The sequence below is a fragment of the Cololabis saira genome, chromosome 8 (genome assembly GCF_033807715.1).
Source record: "Cololabis saira isolate AMF1-May2022 chromosome 8, fColSai1.1, whole genome shotgun sequence".
NCBI classification, from domain to species: domain Eukaryota; kingdom Metazoa; phylum Chordata; class Actinopteri; order Beloniformes; family Belonidae; genus Cololabis; species Cololabis saira.
This window is the reverse complement of record NC_084594.1, coordinates 29,680,967-29,701,199: the sequence shown is the minus strand read 5'-3', so window position 1 is coordinate 29,701,199 and position 20,233 is coordinate 29,680,967. Positions and strand designations below refer to the sequence as shown.

At 40.3% G+C, this 20,233-nt stretch overlaps 1 protein-coding gene across 5 annotated transcripts in view; it reads right to left on the bottom strand.

Moving 5' to 3' along the window:
* ppfia4 (PTPRF interacting protein alpha 4) overlaps positions 1-16,896 on the bottom strand; it is a 71,755-nt gene extending 54,859 nt beyond the window's left edge. For all 5 annotated transcript variants that reach the window (XR_009782979.1, XR_009782980.1, XR_009782981.1 and 2 more), the window contains exons 1-2: positions 16,519-16,896; positions 16,007-16,307 (exon numbers count right to left, since the gene is read on the bottom strand). Coding sequence is in view for 2 of the 5 variants with exons in the window: in XM_061727665.1 (XP_061583649.1) it covers positions 16,007-16,264 (258 nt within the window). In the remaining 3 variants the exon portion in view is untranslated. The remainder of the gene's footprint in view (positions 1-16,006; positions 16,308-16,518) is intronic.
* Between the last annotated feature and the right edge of the window lie 3,337 nt (positions 16,897-20,233).

Sequence of the window (20,233 nt, the reverse complement as noted above, 5' to 3'; positions counted from 1 at the left end):
TAGATGTTCAATAGGATTTAATAGGATTTAAATCAGGACTCATATAAAGAGCCTTCGGAATCATCCAATGTTGGAGGATCCATGACCTGCAACTGAGCCCAACGTCTCACACTGGACAGCGCAGGGTACCGACTAATTTGTCATGGTCTGTTTCTTTTTTTTTTTAAAGATTCTGTTAAAATACAAAATTTTCATTAGTTTCATTATTATTACTTATTCTTTTGTCAAGTCATTTCAGTGTCGATTGTGAGTTTGTGAGATGGTAATTATATGGGGGGAAGTAAGGGTTTGAATGTATGTAAATATGTCTGTACATATTAGTCCTTTATGGCATAATATATATAGTGTTGGGTGTGTAACTGTGGTAATTTACTATCAATATTTGTGTCAGCCTGCATTAACTGAGTCATGGTCATCCTTTACAGTGGTTTACCCCAAGGAGGACTGGTTAGAACCAGGGCCTTTTTAAGAGGAGAAGCTCATTCTGGAAGACGGGAGTTGAGAACAACAGCTTGTTGACAAACTGTGTTTGGAGCAAATGAACAATTCTGCTATAATGCTCTGGTATGTTGATCACCCTGGAAGTTTTTGGACCTTATATTTATATAGACTTGTACAGACTCATTTTTAACTTGAGCAGATTACTGCCTACACCTATCTGGGTGACTAAGGCAACGAAGCTCTCTCGCAGGGTTTTTCTTTCTTATATGGAAGGGCACAAACAAATTTGCCCATGTGTGTAAATAGCTGTTTTATGTGAAAACATGTTGTAACCCCCCCTTAGTCACTTTAGAGTCTACGGCACAGTCTGTTCAGTTTTTTTTTTGCATCGTAGCGCTGTGGGAATATGTGCTGCGAAGTGTTATAGCTTATATAATTCACTCAGTGCATCATCAAAATACGACCGCTGGTCAGTGAAAACCAGTAAAAAAGTCCAAGCAGAGCAGAGTGGAGTCATTCTGCTGGTGAGCTCGTTTCATTGTCCCGTAAACACAACACCCTTAAATAGTGACTGCAGAGTAGCACTCTGCAGGTGATTTCAAACCAAACCTTGTGTAGCGTCTTGTTCATCAAAGTCATAGTTCTGATGAAGAGAAATACTTTATCATTTTTTATTTTATCATCAAAAGTTAATAAAAGAAAGACACTTCTTTTATATGATAAGTGTTTGTCAAGTATGACTGTTTTGCGTTACGTTTTTCTATGTTATTGTAGAAAGGAAACTTTAATACATCTTTGGATAATAGTGCTTTTAAAAAAAGAAAAAAACTTTTAAAAATGTATAAAAAATGTTATGTAGTTTCTTACTAATATATAAAAAAGATCTCTGTATTACTGTTTTGGAAAAAAAATTGCCACTGACCCACAAAAGCTCTACAACTGAAGTGGTGGACTATCATATCTAACACGTGTCTTTTAACTGAACGAATACCAAAAGCATACAACTCACAGTCATAAGCATTTCTCTCTGAAAGTCCTTTTATGCTTGCAGGATATTTGCTGCAAGGAATTTACTTTTCTTAGACATCTGAGAAGCTTCTGGTGACCCTTTGTTTCTCAGTGTATGTTTGATCAAATCGTGTCTAATTGTACAAGAGAAGCAAGAAGAGTAAGAACAAGTGTGAGTAGACAAGAGGGCTGTTGAAGTGTGAAATTGAGGACAATCAGAGATGTTGCGAGGCATAAGGTGGTGAAGTGAGAGGAAGGCAGCTAAGTGTGAATGATGTTCATCTTCCGCAGGGCCAGACTACACCACAGCCCCCATTACTCTAACGGGGCACCACGATGCTTACTGACCTTCATCATTGATGAACAGTGAGCAGCCGTGCATGTGTCTGTGTGTGAATGTGTGTCACTTATGCAGATGATGGGGGGCGGGTACCAGTTTTAGTTATTAGCACTGTAATTAAATGTACTTCGCAGACTTCACAATGCATCTACCAAGTAAATGCCAATACAAACAACACACACTTGCAATAGCCGACAGACATTTGTTTTCACATGTCACACTTTCTCTTGACCTAGAATGCTAATAAAGCCTAAAATAACACCCAATATTAATACATTTTGTCTCTTCAAAGTAATCAATCCCATGCTGTATCAATAGTGTATGAAGAATGCGGAGATCTGTACCCCAATATAAAATCCTAATGGCAGTGCTCGGATATCATGCAGTCAGAGCAAAGCGGCAAGTACAACGAGCAAGCTGAGTGATTTGAAGCATTATCTGACAGCACGATAGCTAACTAATAGACCTCTCAGCGCACACATTTAAAGCTTTCACCACTGATAAGACACAGAGCGAGAAGCAAGAGAGACAGGGACACAATGAGACTTTAGAACAAGAAAGAAGAGAGGAAAGCGATCCTTTGAAGAGGCAGAACAGATCAGTCTGCCGGTAATGTTGATGTAGATATTGAATCTGAAGCAACTCTCTGCCTCACACAAATTAAACTTTTAATGATGAAAAAAAAATAAAACAACTTTCCTATGGATTTCAAAATATCCAAGTCGGAAGTTGAATTTGTCTGTGTGAGAGTATGTGGCCAATTCACCACATGCCCTTGAGGTCCTGCTCCAGCCCACATATCTGTGAATGGAGCTGGAAGTAACTGAATAACAGACAGCTGCTGAGAATCCAGGCGTGTTGTAGGTGGTGCTGAATAAATGGCTCTTGATTTAATACAGGGACGAGCTGATTTGAGAGTTTCCTGTTGATGTACATATACAAGAAAGTTCTTATGATTATTTCAGTAAGTACTTTGGGAACATCTGTTGTTGAAATTGGCCGTGGAACGTATTTATTTTGAGGAAAAAAATCACATTTATAATGTGTCTATATCTTATTTAATCTGACTTAACATGATGACACTCTATATGGCAAACAGCCAAGAGTGTTGTCATTCACTTCAGTGTCCTTTGAGACACATCCAGGTCTACCTGTAGAGTTTATTCTCTGTAGTTGTGTGTGAGTGTGATGCATCAGCTGTGTTGGACACTTTCAAGGTAAGGAAGTGCTGACTTTGAGTGCAATTCATCTCTGTAATCATTTTTAAAAAACAATCCTAATATGTAAAGCTTCTGTGTGCCAAGGCTAACTAACTGAGCATTATGCAAACGTATTGTAATTTATGTTTCAAAACCTAGGGGCTTTCATTCATCATGTCACTCTGTTTATTAATTCAGTTAACATTTTATGCAGTTTTGCACTCCCAGCCTATTGTGGTCATGGATTTCTATTGCTCTTCCTTTTCTTTGGTTCTTTTCTTTATGACCTTTGTTCTGTGGTTTGTTATTGTACTGTTCTGGTTTCGGAAGTCATGTTCTGTAAGGATTTGGGGTTTTCTTGTCCTGCTCTTTGTCAGACTTGTGTTGAATTACTTTCCTCCCTGTCCGGCTCTTCCTACGGTTGTCTTGTCCTCCATGTCACTTGTGTCCTATTGCTTGGTTGTGCCACCTGCCCCTGTGACTACAGGACTTGATGACCTCTGATGTGAACCTGAATGGGCATCTCTAAGGACTGTATATATGATTGTACATGTTTGTGGGTGTGTGTTTGTGGATAAGTCACATTGCATTGGGAAGTAGTGGATCTCCCTCGCTTTCCCTGGTCCTTCTGTGTTGTGGTCTGGTCCCATGGTTGTTTGGGTTCCCTCAGTGGTCTACATTTGGTGCCCCTTGGTGGCAGGGCAGGTGCAGGCAGAGCCGTCTGGGAGATTTGCGAGGCCCTGTGCGAAATGGCCGGGGAGGGCCCTCGCGCGTGAGCGTAGCCAGCGCGCGCGGAATTTTTGGGTTTTTCGGGTCGGATCGGGTGTCTATATGCGCAATTTTAACTCTCCAATTAGCAAAATACTGGATACCTTCCCCTGCCTCATCATCATTTGCTTGCCTCGACGCGGGGCCCCATGGCTGCTTGAAATTTATCAAACGAGCCTTTCAGAGAGGCATTAAACTCTTCCATTTTCTTTAGTTTTTTTCTTTTTTCATCCCCTGATGGAAATTTCCTGAATCTGTCTCGTTCTATCGACATTGTGTGACAGTTTGTTCCACACTCCACCCGTCTGGATCAGAGCATCTTGTGTCTGCGCTTGGTCTGACGCAGTTTTATTGAACAACAGACACGCGCATCATTGCACATATATATATTGATATGCACAGACTAGTACACATTTAGGTCTGTAATGGAATGTGACTGTTGATATTAGGGTAAAAAGGGAAAAAAGAAAAAAAAAACGAAAACAAAAAAAATTGAAAAAAAAAACAAAAAGAAAAAACGGCCCCATGGCGCGAGGCCCCTTGGGGCGCGAGGCCCCTTGGGGCGCGAGGCCCCTTGGGGCGCGAGGCCCCGTGCGGTAGCATGGTTCGCACACCCTTTGCGGCGGCCCTGGGTGCAGGATTCTGGCTGTCTTTGTGGACTTGGGGGCAGGCGCCCCCAACCCCCCCAGGGGTCGCAGGGATGCTTCCCTTGTGAGGTGGAGAGGTCTAGGGGGCTGGTGGGTAGTTGGATGTGAATTCATTACTCTAAAATTTTGCATGCAACTAATATTAGATTACTTTCTGCATTACTTTATATGTATATATGTTTATTTGGGGTTTTTGTTTTTTGTAAATTAATTAAAAACAGATTAATTTATTCATATAAATGTATCTACAAGGGGTTCTATATGCTCAAAATGTGTGTGTATGCACGTGTGTATATGTACATACGTTTATATATAGATTCATACAAGTGTTAACGTTATTATGGAATGAATCAATAAATTAAAATGAAATGGAGAAAGTATGTACAGTATCATGCTGTCTTTTCTCCTTCCCATGCTCGTCTGTTGGTCATGTTTCCCATGTTGCTCATCATTCTCCTGCTGCTCTCTACACTTCAGCACCTTTGGATCTGTGCATTTCTTGAATATACAGTGATTTTTGTTGATAAAATTACTTTATTTTTTCTCCAATGTCTTAACGGGATCTTGAAAAACTAATCTATGCTTTTATGCATAGATGAGTTTGCATTAAACTCATCTATGCATAAATATATGTAATAAATTGCATACATAGATGTAATGAATTGATTATTGCAACAGTGTCTTCATAGGTCTGCCTAAAAAGTCAATCAGAGAGCTGATCCAGAATGATGCTGGTCGAGTTCTTAACAGAACCAGGAAAGTGGACCACATCACTCCAGTTCTCAGGTCCTCACTGGCTCCCTGTATCTAAGACAATAGAAAATACTTCTGTAAGCTTATAAATCACTATATGGTCTAGGAACCAAACACATCAGAGACTTGTTGTTGCCATATCAACCATCCAGATCTCTCAGGTCTTCTGGTTAAGGTCTGCTCTGCTTCCCCGGAATAAAAAAAAAAAGTGTGTGTAGCAAAGCTTGAAGGCATACAAAAGTCTTGATGCTTGGTCCTACTTCAAGGCAGGATTTGTTGGCGAAATTAAAGTGATGAAGACACCAAACTTTATGATTTGACCGTTTAACATTAGCTACCCAAAAATCCAACATTACCTGATACAAAATGGGAACCACAAATCCACAGTCGGCAGTCTGTAAAACGATAACTCCGATTTCTTGCTAAATCTATGAGTACAGTCGATCGCACAATAGCTCTTTCCCATTTTAGATGTTTTCGAGTTGCTCGAACTGAAAGTCTATGCTGCCACTCAGTCTTTCTGCCACTCAGTCTTTCTGCCACTCAGTGGGCGTAACCCGCTGTGAAGTTGCATCTGTGACGTCACGCGCATTCCCTCTATAGAAAATCGATGGATGGATATATATCACTTTCTGTTTGGTTTTGGTTATTAGGGAGCTTAATTATAAACAATATTGAAGTTTCATTCTCTAAAAGACTAAAGCTATAGTAGTATTGAAAATAAGTTATCATGAGTTTTGTACAAAGGAATAATCCACAGAATGCCGAGTCTGATTCCTCAGACAGCACTGCATCAAAAAGTACAGTAAAGCGTTACGCTCACAAAAACCACTTAAAACTTTATGGCATAAAAACAAAGGCTTATGGTAACCTTTTCTAGAAGCAATGTTGACATCTCTGGGCCTGAGGGTCTGAGATGGACCATCACACAGTGGAAATGTATACTATGGTCAGGCATACCAGCATTACAACAGTTCTTTCATTTTTCATTTTCATAGCATCTCAACTTTCATCTGATTATGGGTTGCAGTAATGCCTCCTCCTACTGCCCATTTGCCAGAAAGTAATTGGAATAAACAGACTGTTTTCCACACAAATCCTGGAAAATATGCATTTTTGCTGCTCAATTATCCGAGCTTAAGGTTGCGGATGCAGAAAAACAAGAATAACGTGTTTCCATCAGCTTTCAATCACTGATGCGCATTTGTGATTCATATTGTTTAAAAATGAAGATAGGATGTGTGCAATGACCTGTTAACAGAATATACAAATTTTGCTCAACCATTTTGCCCTTCTCCGAAGTCCTGCATCTCACTTGCAGCAGCACCCGCTCTCGGATCTCTGTGCATGTGTGTGTTTCTGTGCATGCGTATGCGCTTTATGCAGCTGGGTGTGTGTGTGCTGTGCTGTAAGATGGTGACAAGTTCTATTTCATGGAGCAGCGGAAGGATTTTGAAAGATTTTTAAATCCCTTTAAGGGTCCAATTGGGAACTGAACTCTGGACATTACTGCCTCTGTGATTGCTTAAATCTCTTGCTTAGAAAGAATTGGGGCCTAGAAATGCATCCTGAACCAGTGTGTATATGGAAGAGATATTATGAGCACTTGTCCTCTCCTATAGCCTCCTCTTACATTTAAACACACACCCTAACATGCCAACCCCTGTTCAGTGTCCGTACCCCTCCCCGGCCGGCAGCCTCATCTTCTATTCTGTGGGAGTCACAGGGGCGAAGGCAAACTGACAGAGTTCCAATAGTGCCGGTGTGAGACATGGCAGGGGCACACTGTGGGCTCAGCTGCTGGCCACAAAACTTCATCTCACATTCTCCTGGTCCTCCTCCTCCTTTTTCTCATTGTTTCCCTTCTTGCCTCACTCCTTCATTACTAGGGCTTTCCCTTCTGGTCGTCTTGCAACTCCAATAACTCTTATTACCAGAGAGGAGCTCATACACTTCCTCCCTCTCTCTCTCTCTCTCTCTCTCCATTATCAGTGCATGTCTCTTGCTTCCAGGGACTGTCAAGCACACTTGATTCAGATTTTAACTATTTTTTCCCCATCTCTTTTTGTCCCTTTGCTTAATCTTCTCTGTTGTTCCATGTTTGTCTATGTTTTCACCTTTTCTTTACCTTCTCGTGGTTTCTTTCGCTCTCCCAGGCAGCCAGGGGGACAAATTGGCACCCAGCTGAGCTAAATGCGCCTGATGCTGAGAGCCAGATGGCAGTGGCAGTGGGATGGAAGAAGCGAAGGGTGGATACAACAGAGAGATGAAGAGTCTAAGCCACGGCAAGGCAAAGCAGCATGGGGGAGGTAGCTTTGCACACTAATAATCTATTAGTGCTCAGGGGCCTGAAAACTGTGCACAGGGCCTGCAGGGGCCAGTCTGACCTGCTCACCGCGTTTGTGACAGGAGCCTGAATCAAGACTTGGCGGACCAAGAAATACAGAGTGACTGCTAATGAAATGGAGGAAACTGAAAGATGGTGTAATGTTACAGCAGGGGACAAGAAAAACCTAAGAAAGGAACTGAGGTTGAGAGGTATTTTTCTTTTTTAGTACCACAAAGTATTGTTGTCGTTATTCTAGCCCCCCAAAATATGGACCTTAACCTTGATACATAAGTGCGATGGATATTTTTTGGTGACATACTGTTTATTCTTTATGTCTGCCACAGTTATAGTGTGTTGCAGTATCCTGTCACAAAACCCATCAGTTTCAATCACACTGTGAGGTTGTTCCTGAGGTCAGAACACCGATGTAATTTCAAATGCCACCATCTTCGCCAGGTTTGAATCTTATTCTTATCTTGTGGAAAGTTCAAACAGCATTTTGGAAACTGTGTTTGTTGCTTTGAATGCAGTTGATATTGAAAAGTCTTGACGGACTCCTAAAAAATAAATTAAAACATAAAACTGGCTTGATCATGGTTATTGAATGTTACTAAATGCTAATTAAGATGCCAAAGTGTATCAAACTGACATTATAGTTTATTACCAATTACAATGTTAAACCCTTAAGATGAATAACTTCAGTGAGAAACTTTTTTTTTTTTTTTTTACAAGAGAGGAAATTATAATCCCAAAATGTTAAACCCAATGTATTTGGCTTTCTTCAAGATTCATGCTTCGTCAAATCTCTCTGGACCTAAAGAAAAAAAGACATGCAATAGTTGGGTGATACAGATCATTTTAATGTAACATAAGAATCTGGACAAGCTCCACCTTTGTTGGGTCAGCTCTTTGTTTCAGTGTCAGTCCTCGTTTTGTTCTTTCTCACCGTTTCCCTCTTTTCCAGGGCATCCTGATGACATTCAGCTGCTCACTTCTCTTACAGTACCTGCACCTCAACCTAAACGCCACTATTTGACGCTTACATAATAGATGGCATAAGATTTGGGCTTCAGTATCAGATCAATGAGAGGTGGTAATTCATCATTTGACTTCAACCCGGCCACCCATCACCCTCCTACTGCCCATAAAGCTGTTTCCACCATCCATGCATAAGCAACACTTGCCACGGGCGTAGACACAAACACATTTAAGAAAATAAAAGTAGTGTGTGTGCTTGTTGGTTTTATGGGATAGTTCAAGTGTGAAGGGCTGTAAATCATGATTAGTTCATCATGGATTCATCTATTTATCAAAATGAACTAAGAACATTAGAGAATATTGAAAGATGTTGCTGGCAGTTCACAATAAAAGCATTGTGTCATCACACTGACTTGTTTTTATTTTATCAATCAGTAGTCCAAAACTTCGACATATATGTAAGATAAAAGCAGTAAGTTCTCAAATTTGAAAACAGTATGCTTTGAGGTTGTTTTTTTTTATTTCAAAGCATCTTAAAGCTATTCAAGCTCTTAATAATCACAGTCATTTGCACTTATATTCATTACAATTGATCCATCAAATAATTGCAAAAGAAATGGTGAAAATGATGTTTGTGTTATGAAAATGGCATTCCACCTCCTAATAATGTACCAAGAGACCTTGAAGCTCCTTTTCCCATTACTTTACACAAAATCAGCTTTGACTTTTATTATTTCTCATACTGTGTCTTTAATGGGAAAACACCTCTAGCAGAGTAACTATGGTGGCTGAGCTCCAAGCCTGCATAGGCTGACCTCCAATAGCATCGGGAAATCTGGGCAAAATACCTTTTCTATATTATTGAGCACCTAAATGTCATCACGGGGGATATTAAGTCTATGTATATATTGACAGAAGTACTGACATTTATTATGATCTATGAGAAGTTTCTTAGCCTTTTTGGGCCTACACAGATACATCTAAATCTCAGCAATGTGTCTTTTCAGGCTGATGACATTCAAACATCATTTAACTCTGTTCTTCATGACAGGTAATCTTAACCTTGAGTCAGAAGTTTTGATACGATTCCCTTTAAAATGTCAACGAAGCCCAATGTTGCAAATGCAAAACTGCTGTAACAACAGGAAAATCAACATCTGACAACATTCCCATCACATTTGGTGCAGTCAGGATACACAGCTTACTGCATATACTCCGCAGGAAAGGGACAAGTTAGGACACGTCAGCAAAACCTAGATTCTTGCTGGTGTCAAGTTTCCCTGTGCGGCGACCTCAAAACAAGCTCTCACAAAGGTCGTCCATACCCTACGTTCAATGTAAAAATGCATATTACAGTTTAAATGAGTGTTAGTATTGACTGTGAATTTGGGCAAAAGTCCAATGACAGCTTCTTTAACTTGACTTAACTTTTCAGTGATGCTGCTACTCCTGGTGTGTACCTGCACTTGTTATGAGGCTCTAGAAGGATATTTATATCTGAGAGTACAGTTAGCCTCCAAAATATTTGTACAATAACAGAGTTTCTACGATTTAAACTTTATACGTCACCACAAAGGATTTGAAATAAGAGGTTTGGGAAAAAACATGACATTTACCATCTAGGAATTACAACAATTTAAATCAGACTATTTCCATTTCCAGGGGCTCAAAAGTATTTGGACAAAACTACATTATTGTACTTATAACTAGAGCTGGGCAATTATGATCTTATCAACATCAGGATTAATAGAACGTTTTACCCCAATTACAATCAATGACTGATTATTTTGTGGAATTCTCCATCAGAGTTTGCTGGTTAATATATGTATTCAGATGCTGGCTGCCAAAGAACGGAGATTTTTACATAACATAACATTGTAATTTAAAGGATTTAGGGTTATTTATTAAATGCTTAGATAAAAGTTATTAAAAAGAAGGAAATACATTCTAAACAAATAACTTTTTATACAAAGTAAATAATTTTAAATCTTGTCATATGAAACTGATTTTGGGGATTTTGATTATTAGAAATCATTCCTTGTAGACAAAATAAAATTTATATAGTGACTTGTGAAAAGTAGAAAGTAGTAAGTTACATATCTTGTAAACAAACATGTAAAATAATACCATGCACAAATATTGCATATATTGCAAATATTAATAGAACACTGCTGAAAGAGCACAAAGGGTTTGATTTAGAGTTGTGGCTACTAGAGTCTAGCCAATGAATTCCTACAAGGATCCAGGTCAAAAGACAGAATCAGCCAAAATCAAAGGCCAGCAGATTCCATGTTGCTTCCAATTTGCAGACAGGACCGGGTGGAGTCAGAGTCATGTGATGCATGTGTCGCGGTGCCAGCAGTAGTTTTTAGGGCAGCACGTGAACACACACAATAAGGAGAAGGAAAAAAAATAACCAACATGGGTTATCAACAAGATTAGTTCGGTTATAGGCTTTTAATGTTGGTTCTGATTAATTTTCAATTAATTGCCCAGCCCTACGTATAACCATCATGTTTAATACTTGGAAATGAATGCTTTGCAGTCAATGACAGCCTGAAGTCTGGAGCTGCATGGATGTCATCAGAATCTGAGTTTCCTGTATGGAGATGCTTTGCCTTTTCACATTTTTCATCTTCAGTTACTTGTTTCTGGGTTTTTTTACTTGTAGTTTTCTCTTTAGTTAATAAAGACATGTTTTATTGGGTTGAGATCAGGTGACTGAAGTGGCCATTGAAGAATGTTCCTTTTTATTTATTTATTTATTTTTTTTCAAAAGTATGTTGAGCATAATTTTCCACGTGCACCGTGAAACACCATTCTATCAGGTTTAAAGCATTTGTCTGAATGTGAGCAGAGCATCGCCCTAAACACCTCAGGATTCATCTCGCTACTTTTGTCAGCAGTCACATAATCAATAAACACCAGTCAGCCTGGTCTATTAGCAGCCATACAGTACATGCCCATACTGCAACGCTGCCTCCACCATGTTTATCACATTGTCACATGTAGTAGGTTTTCGACCACAAGATGTTTCTTTTCTTCTATCTTTTTCTTCCCATCAATCTGATGCAAAACTATCTCAGTTTAATTTGTCCGCAGAAGCCGATGTCGGCATCGGAAGCTTTTTAGATTTTTTTCCCCCAGCCAAGTCCAATCTGGATTTTTAATTACCGAATGTTACCAGTGGTTTGCACTTTATTGTGTCCTGTATTCAAATCCATGAAGGCATTTATTGATTGTAGACAATTTTTGACAATATTATTATATTATATTATTATATTATATTATTTTGACAATAATACACAATTTTCATCAATTTAGTTGGTGTTGTGAGGGGTTTTTTTCTTTAGCAACCTCCTCCTCAAGTTAGGCTATTGTGGTCTCACGTGCCTTTTGATGCTGTTGACACCAATGTTTTTCTTTCTTTATAAGAATGAACCAAGGTGTTGATTTGGCCACAGGTAAGGGTTTTGCTATCTCTTGCATAGATTTGTGTTGTTTTTTCAGCCTAATGATGGCCTCCTTCACTTGCATTAAGATATCCTTGAATTTCCTACTAGATTGGTCAAACAGCTACAAATTACCAACTCAACTCCTTATATCAGCGCCAGATGTGTTTCACCTATCTTGAAGTAATGAGGGAATGCACTATACCATGCCAATGAACTTATTTTTAGCCAATGTCCAAATACTTTTGAGCCTCTGCAGATGGAGTTACTTTGCTTACTTTCCTAGCATAAAAGCTCTGTCTTTGTACAAATACTGTACGTCTGAACCTTGACTGTGTGACTGTGTGACTCCTGCCCTCTTGACCTGCAGCATAATGTTCTGAATCGTTCCCTTTCATACCAGGTTGTGCTGTGCAGGCAATGGTCGACTGGAGATGAGCTCTTTCTAAAGGGACAAAGGATGGACTATTAGAATACCAACAAATTAGATAAGCAGTGAAAGTGGAAAAAAAGATCAATAAAGAGAAAGAAACCAAAAATGCAAAAATTAAGGGATAGGTGCAATGAAAAGTAACATGCAGGGATGCAGCAAAATGAAGTAACGTCCACTATTATTATAGATGGAATTTGGAGACTTACTCCAGCACTGAAAGGTTGATTCAGTACCGCAGGCAGGGCAAGGGTGCACACTTCTACACATAATCTCAGAGACATGTGTTCTTTCCTACAGGCACTAAGTCATGTGTAACTGTATAAGGATGAGCAGCAGTTGATGCTCCGAGGAGTCAAAAGACAGGACAGAGGCGTGTGTAAGGTCACAACATATAACGTGTCATACAGGTACATCTGTTGGTGTATGTAACTGTGGAGTCAGTCAGGGTGGAGTTGTGAAGAGACAGAGACAGTAGTTCAGGAAGAAAAGAGGTGTGTGTGTGTGTGTGTGTGTGTGTGTGTGTGTGTGTGTGTGTGTGTGTGTGTGTGTGTGTGTGTGTGTGTCTGCAAGTATTGTCTTTATCTGTGTGCAAATACGCTGGCAAAAATAGCCAGTGTTGCTGTTGGCTGGAACAGGTGCCGAAATATCACAGCACACATGGACCCCCCCAAGGCGTAATAAAAGTGCACACCTCTTTGAAAAAGTGAGTTTAAAAACTACTGATATGGTGTGATATTACATAGAAAGTAATATTCTATCAAAATAAAATATCAAGCATCTTGATTCTGGACTTTAAAAAGTATTTAAAATCTGCCTATTATATGTAAAAAGTGTCACCTTTCAAAATTTCATTTTTCAAAGTGACTGAAAAAAACTTATAGTAAACCCATTTGAATATGTTCTTCGGAAACAGTGATGGATGAAGAGCAGTGACCTATTTTGTTTGGGCATATGCCGTTCACCCGGTATCTGCCCTCTCTGCGGCGCACACACACAAATATGCACGACTACTTTAAAACACATTTCGTTTGAAGGTGTCAGAACCGTTTTTTTTTCACACAGAAATGGTACAATGTGTTTGTGTGTGTGTGTGTAATCTGTGTGTAACAGCAACCTCCAAGTCCACACAGGCACACATGTGAGAATGTTTGTGTGTGGAAAACCTAATTTGTCCATGGCAAGCCCATCTCTTAAGGCTGTATTAGAGGCATTATGCACTGTAATGGGCTGACATGTTAATCGGAAACTCTATTCTCTGTAGCTAATGAACATATCCCTTCTTCTCTGTGTGCAAAACGTGCGCGTGCGTGTTTGTGTGCATGTGTGTGTGTGTGTGTGAGAGAGAGAGAGAGAGAGAGAGAGAGAGAGAGAGAGAGAGAGAGAGAGAGAGAGAGAGAGAGAGAGAGAGAGAGAGAGAGAGAGAGAGAGAGAGAGAGAGAGAATAGAGAGAGTATGTATGCAAATAAAATAATATTGTGCCATTTTAAGCATGGTGCTGGTGCAAACATCAATGTGAGTCTGGAAATTTTGATGGAGGTTTGTGTGTGTGTGTGTGTGTGTGTGTGTGTGTGTTGTGTTGTGTCTGTGTGAACACTGAAAGGGCTAGATTAAGAACCGTTTGTGCTGTTTGTTTTCACATGTATGTACGTTTGAGCGTGCATCTTTAGAGGAGACACATGGATCTGACAGTTCTGGGTCAGACTAGTCCCACTGAGTCAGGAAAACTAAAGAGGACAAAACACACACACACACACAGACATCAGGTGAAAATGAATAATGTTAGATAGGCAGAAGGATAGAAAGTCATTCTTCGTCTTGTGTTTACTGCTGTTCTGATATTCAGGTCTGTGCCCCAGAAGCATAAGGGACACATGCGCAGAAAACAAAAGAGAAACACCACACAAATGTAGACATTGCTGACTGGAGGGCTACACAGCGGAGGCGGCTAGAGTAAACAACAAAACTGTGATATGGTATTGACTCGAGGGCATTAATACACCAGAAATGCTCATGTTGAGAGGAGCCAGCCTAATTACCAATGACACATGTACAATAGTGGGGTCAGGAGCTACAGCAACCCCTACAACATTACTCTGATATGTTTAACACATCCACACTTGAGACATCAGCTAAAGTATGTTGGGTTTTTTTTCTCACATCTCCGCCTCATTATCAAAAAAGGAGTAACCTCTGGACCGAAAGCCTTCATGTCTCGGCAGATAATTTCCTTATTTCCTTGCATGCTTTATCAACCATTTATTGCATCACGTCTCCACTCTGTGTGTACAAATGACCACTGGTTGTGTTGGCATGTGTGCACGCGAGTGCATGCAATGTTATGAAGTGCAAGAGCAAGAGAGCACAAGAAACCAATCATAAAGTCCCAGATGTCTATAACTGTACTTGTATTGTTGCAACAATTAAATCAAATCAGTAAATAAAACACAACACGTGAGTATGAGAGCTTCTGCTCACTCTCTAATCTCTGCCTCACTGGCACATAAACACATTCAGACATGTATTCATGTTTGGAAGAAAGTGGTCAGTAACAAGCAGCCGCGTTTCAACCACAAGAGGCCATAGCCGGCCTGTCATCGTCAGCATGGTTTTTCTTCCTCTGCTCTGCCTGAGTCTCTCAAACACACACATATACGCACACACACAGCATGTACTGTGACATCATGCCACGCATTTAGACCAGAGGGTCGGAGGGTAACACAGCTTTATGTGCTGAGGCTTCAATGTCATCATGCTCAGTCGCTGGAACGGCCCTTATTCAGTTTTCTCTCGCTCAAATACACACACAAAGGCCACAAATGTGAAAGATACACAGATTTACTGCGCAACTTCTGTCTATCTCTCTCGATACAACTGACATGCAGGTCAGCACATACAAAGGTGACGTTGTTTCTGCTAAGGTAATTACAGGTGGGCTTTGCACTCCTCTGCAGGGCTCTCCACATCTGGCTCTGACTCTACAGACAGAGTCAACAGCCTTTTAGTGAGTAAAAGCCTTCCTACTTCCCACCCACCTTTCAACCTACTACATTACCTTTCTCTCTGCAAGACATCTAGGTCCGCCTCTCTGGCATGCTGCCACTATGAGCTTTCAAGTGGAGATCTATGTGTCTGGGTCCATCATCTTCACAACTACTAAATCTTATGATGATATCCTGGGGCATGAAAGTGTGTTAGACGGATTCCCCAGCGAGCATACAAAGCATCCAAAAAAAAAATTACTTCTTTAAATATATTATTTATGTTTTTTATTAGATTCTTCCACATGAATCATTATGAGATAAGGCCTAAAAATATGACTATAAAAGTAAGACCTATTGTGGTTACTAAGCTCTTACTGAGTCATTAATGTATGCTTTATCAGTGCATCCTCTGAAGCAAATTTTCATTTCAATTAATGCAACCCAATTACTACATAAGCCTGGAACTTGTGGGACCCTGGTCCCCTGGAGGCAGGCGGCATTTCAATCTGCTCACTTGCTGATCCAAATTCAAGCCTCACATAACTCTGTAGTTAAAGACAGTTCTCAAATTAAGTATATAATCAAATTAAAAGTTGCGTACACAAAAGATGATTGTTCTTATTGTGAATAAAAATAACATCCCAACTCTTTTCCCTCACAGGCCGGATGCTTCTCACCTGAGGCAGCGCGGCGTTGATCTGCCGCTGGAGCGCATCCCTCTCGTGCAGCGCCCCCTGCAGCTTCGTCTGAGACTGGATGAGGGTCTCCTGAGTCTCCCTGAGGGACTCCAGCAGCTTGTCTCTCTCGTCCAGCATGTTGACCATCAGCTGCTCGAAGTTGGCCTCCTGGTCCGAGCCGTTCGGGACGCCGGCGTTGCCTCTCGGAGGACCGGCCGAGTCCCCTTCGCTGATAGTCGGCATCACCTCGCACATCATCTCTCCTGCTCTGTGGTGTGGCCGAAGCTATGGGATACGGTCGCTGGTTGGGATTCAAATAGAAAAAAAAGGGAATGTGAAGGTTACAAGCCTGATAAAAAAAAAGACATATAATAACTGATTTTATTTTTTAAAGGCCTATTAACGGTGCGCCACGACCGCTATAACAGTTCGTGATGCATGCGCATCTGATTCCCATTAGATTACAGTTGTCATGCATGAAACGTGCGCTCTTAAGCAAAAAATGCCCAAACCTTGTCAAAGTGGTTGAAACGATGAGATGATGGTTGACCTTTCATCCATATTAGCCGGCGTTTTTTCCCCCCGTGAGCAGATCCGCCCTGCCCGGCGCGCCATGCACTCACATGTAGAAATCCCGGCGTGAAATGACTGACATCTCAGAGATAGACTTGTACGCTTGAAGGGGTGGTGCCCGCAAGCGCGATGGAGACCATAGTATATAGAGGTAGATAAATAAACGAAAAATATGTAAATTATTAGTTGTTGGTTTTTTTGGTGTGTGTTTTTTTAAGCAGATGGAAATATCCTAGAGGAGATCGACGTCCTTATTCCTTTGGATGGAGGAGCGAGTCTGCTCTGCATCTGCCTTCTCTGCTTCCATCCGTCCACACACACAGCCACTGGGGCGACTCCCACACACACACACACACACACACACACACACACACACACACACACACACACACACACACACACACACACACACACACACACACACACACACACACACACACACACACACACACACACACACACAGGCGTGAGCTCCACGTACATGCGCTTGGGAATATGCAGTTGTCACTACCAGATCTGTAAATAAGGAACCCCTCCTCACTAACAGCGTCCGCACCGCGTGAACGTGCAAAATCAAGGACTATGATTGGCTGGTTGATTATTGAGAAAATTTAGAATCATTTAAATTATAGTTGTATTATGTTATCAGCCAGAACTGTCTCGTAAAAACAACAAATAACCCAACCACTTAATTTTAACTTCACACATCAGCACAACCAAGCACGTCCCTGACCCGACAGCTCCTGCATGGGACACGATGCCCAATTCCAGTGGCATCAGCTTGACCAGGCCACACAAATAGATGATGTGCAAAGTGAGCGCAGCGCACCCTGCAGGATTTCAAATGAACATTTCGGTTAAACAGAAGTAACATCACGCGGTATGACGGTAAATTGCCCATAGGGCTGTGTTACAGGCGTCACATTGTGTTCAAACAAGGTTTGGCTGCGTATTACCCGGAATAAAATTCCATTACACCAAGTCCATGCTTAAATATAGCTTACCGTGTTAACTGCGGGCCACACTCTGCCAGTGATCAAGAGCTATTTTTAACTTTTTTTGTTGCATGCCTCACAGTGACCACTGACTTTATTTGATAGGTCCTAAGGAGTGGTGCAAATGTATTGAGGAACTGCTGGACACATGTGACCTGCCCTGGAATAGATGATGATATGCAAATAAATAAATGCATTTTTTTTTTTTTTTACAGTTCTTTAAATGATTCTTGGGTGAAACAGAGATTTCAAAAGTGTTGGAGTTCTCTCGCTCTCCCATGATCCCATCATTTTATCTCTTATTCTGACCTCCCTATATATGTATATATATGTATATATATTTTGGAGGACACATTGTGCAGTATGTTATGGCTACGTATGTATAACTTTAACAATATATTGATTAAGCAAATGTATTAGTAATAGAGAAGCATCTATGTAAAACAAATAACATGAGTACCATGTGCTAATTAGTACGTGACTTTAAAAGTGGAATTTATTGTCATGTCATTTGTCAGTCACTCAGCTTTTTTTCTTCTTACTTCTTTGGCTACAGAGAGCAGAGTGTCATGATGGTCATTTGTCATCACCTTACGGTAGAGCTGATTTTATTACAGTTTTCCAAATGCAACATAAGTGGTTCTTCATCTGTGTGGGACTCTGCAATGGACTGCCGACCTGTTGTGGGTGAATCCCTAAGAGAGCTAGGATAGGCTCCAGCAGACCCTCGTGACCCTGAATAGGAAGAAATGGGTTGATGTAAGGACAGATGTTCCAAATCATCAATTCATTTTCTACTGTTTTATTATATTCTTGGTCAAAGGGAGGAGGTGGGTGTGGGCTGGAGTCTCTCCCAGCTGATACTGAGTGAGAGGCAGCATACCGTTTTCCGAACCAACTTTAAGATTTAGAACTCTGACCTATACTTGATGTAATGTCTCTGGTATAAGCGTCCTGGTTTTCTCTATAAAAATTGATTAGTTCTGCAATTTTACTTCAATATTTATTACTACCTGGCATCCAATTCCAAAGACACAGCAAAGAATGAATTTTGAATTAAACATTCAACGGACAGTTGCAAAATTACCTTATCAGCAATTCGATTAATAATTAAGATCAGGATTAATAATATTGAAAAGGACCAGGAAAACAGAGTTGGTATTTTTATATTTATGGCAGACTGTAAACAGATTTCATTTATTGCAAGGCATTCCCTTCATTTAAAGGCAAAGTTGTGATTAGTTAGAATTATTTTTGTGAATGTACTGAATGTGAGGCAATAAAACCCATCATTTGTTCTGTATAGTCCAAGTTTAGATCCAATTACTGGACTCCGAGGGCAAGTAAGATTTTTCTGGATGTTTCAGAAGTTTATTCGGTTTTATGGCCCTGATTGAAAACACATGTTTTCCCGTCGTCTGTTACTTGTGTTCACTGTGCATAGCTCTGTGTGGGTTTGTTGGCATCCATTTCATTTCCACTTCTCCAGCTCACCTGCCTCCCATCAGCTTCTGTCCCTGCAGTACATTTATCCTGGCCCTCTAACCAACTTTTTGTTTGCATGATCATAACGACTGTCGTAGTAACAAAGATAAAAGAAAAATGTCTTCAGTAATTATTTTTTCAAACCATCCACATTTTCCTATCTTTTACTCCAGTTTCATCATCATTATCTCCCATGTTTGGACTCATCTTTGAGCCTTGAAATTACATCAGAGGGCCTTCCTCCATTTTGAAATCAAGCCCATTATTTCCAGCCCTGTCTTGCATTTGGGCGCTACAGTTATCTGTATTAGCTGGTCAGTGCAGCAGGTGATTGAAGAGCATTGGTTGATCATAATCCATCCAGCCATTTTATATACCTGCTTAATCCTGTACAGGGTTGGTTGATCGTAATGATTGGAGTAAAAGACGATCTTCAAGGTGAAATTGATATGCTGTGTTGCCAAAAAAGGATAGGCTAGCTGTGACTGGAGGTCAGTAAACAAAGGTCATGAAATATTAGACAGCAATAAAGCTTTGAACCTGAAACATTGTATACAAATGCACGTTATATTTAAAAAAAAATGTGCACGTATGTAGGAAAGGAGAAAACACCCTGATGTCACAGGGGGGGGATGGCATTCAGCTAGCTTTACAGAGAACACAAGACTGGTAAAACAAGCTGCTCAAAAAAACAACACATTTAGACATCGAAATTTCCCACCCTTAAACAGAAGCCATGGTTTGTTTCATGAACTGAAACTATTCAAGAGTGGCTGCAGCACTATACAATGAAAAGAGGCAGGCACATTTAGATTAAAATAGAAAAGGTAAATGGACGAAAAGCAATAAAAAAAAACACTGATTACAATACAAGGCTGGAATACATTATAGTTACCATTGTTCCTCTGAACAAATGTGAAAATCATTCCATCTGGCCTGTGCACACAAAAACACAAAGAAAATGTACCATAACTTTAAGGAAACATGTAGCAAAATAGTTCTGGGAATAAAACATTTTTAGCAAGTCTATAAATTGGACACTACTACATAAACAACTTGATAAACAAATTGAATGAAGATTCTTCCCGGATTACTTAATAAGAGCTGCTCTGTTAAGAAACATATAGACTTATATCCTTCACTATGAAAAAGAGAGAACCCCTGGGGCGTGGCA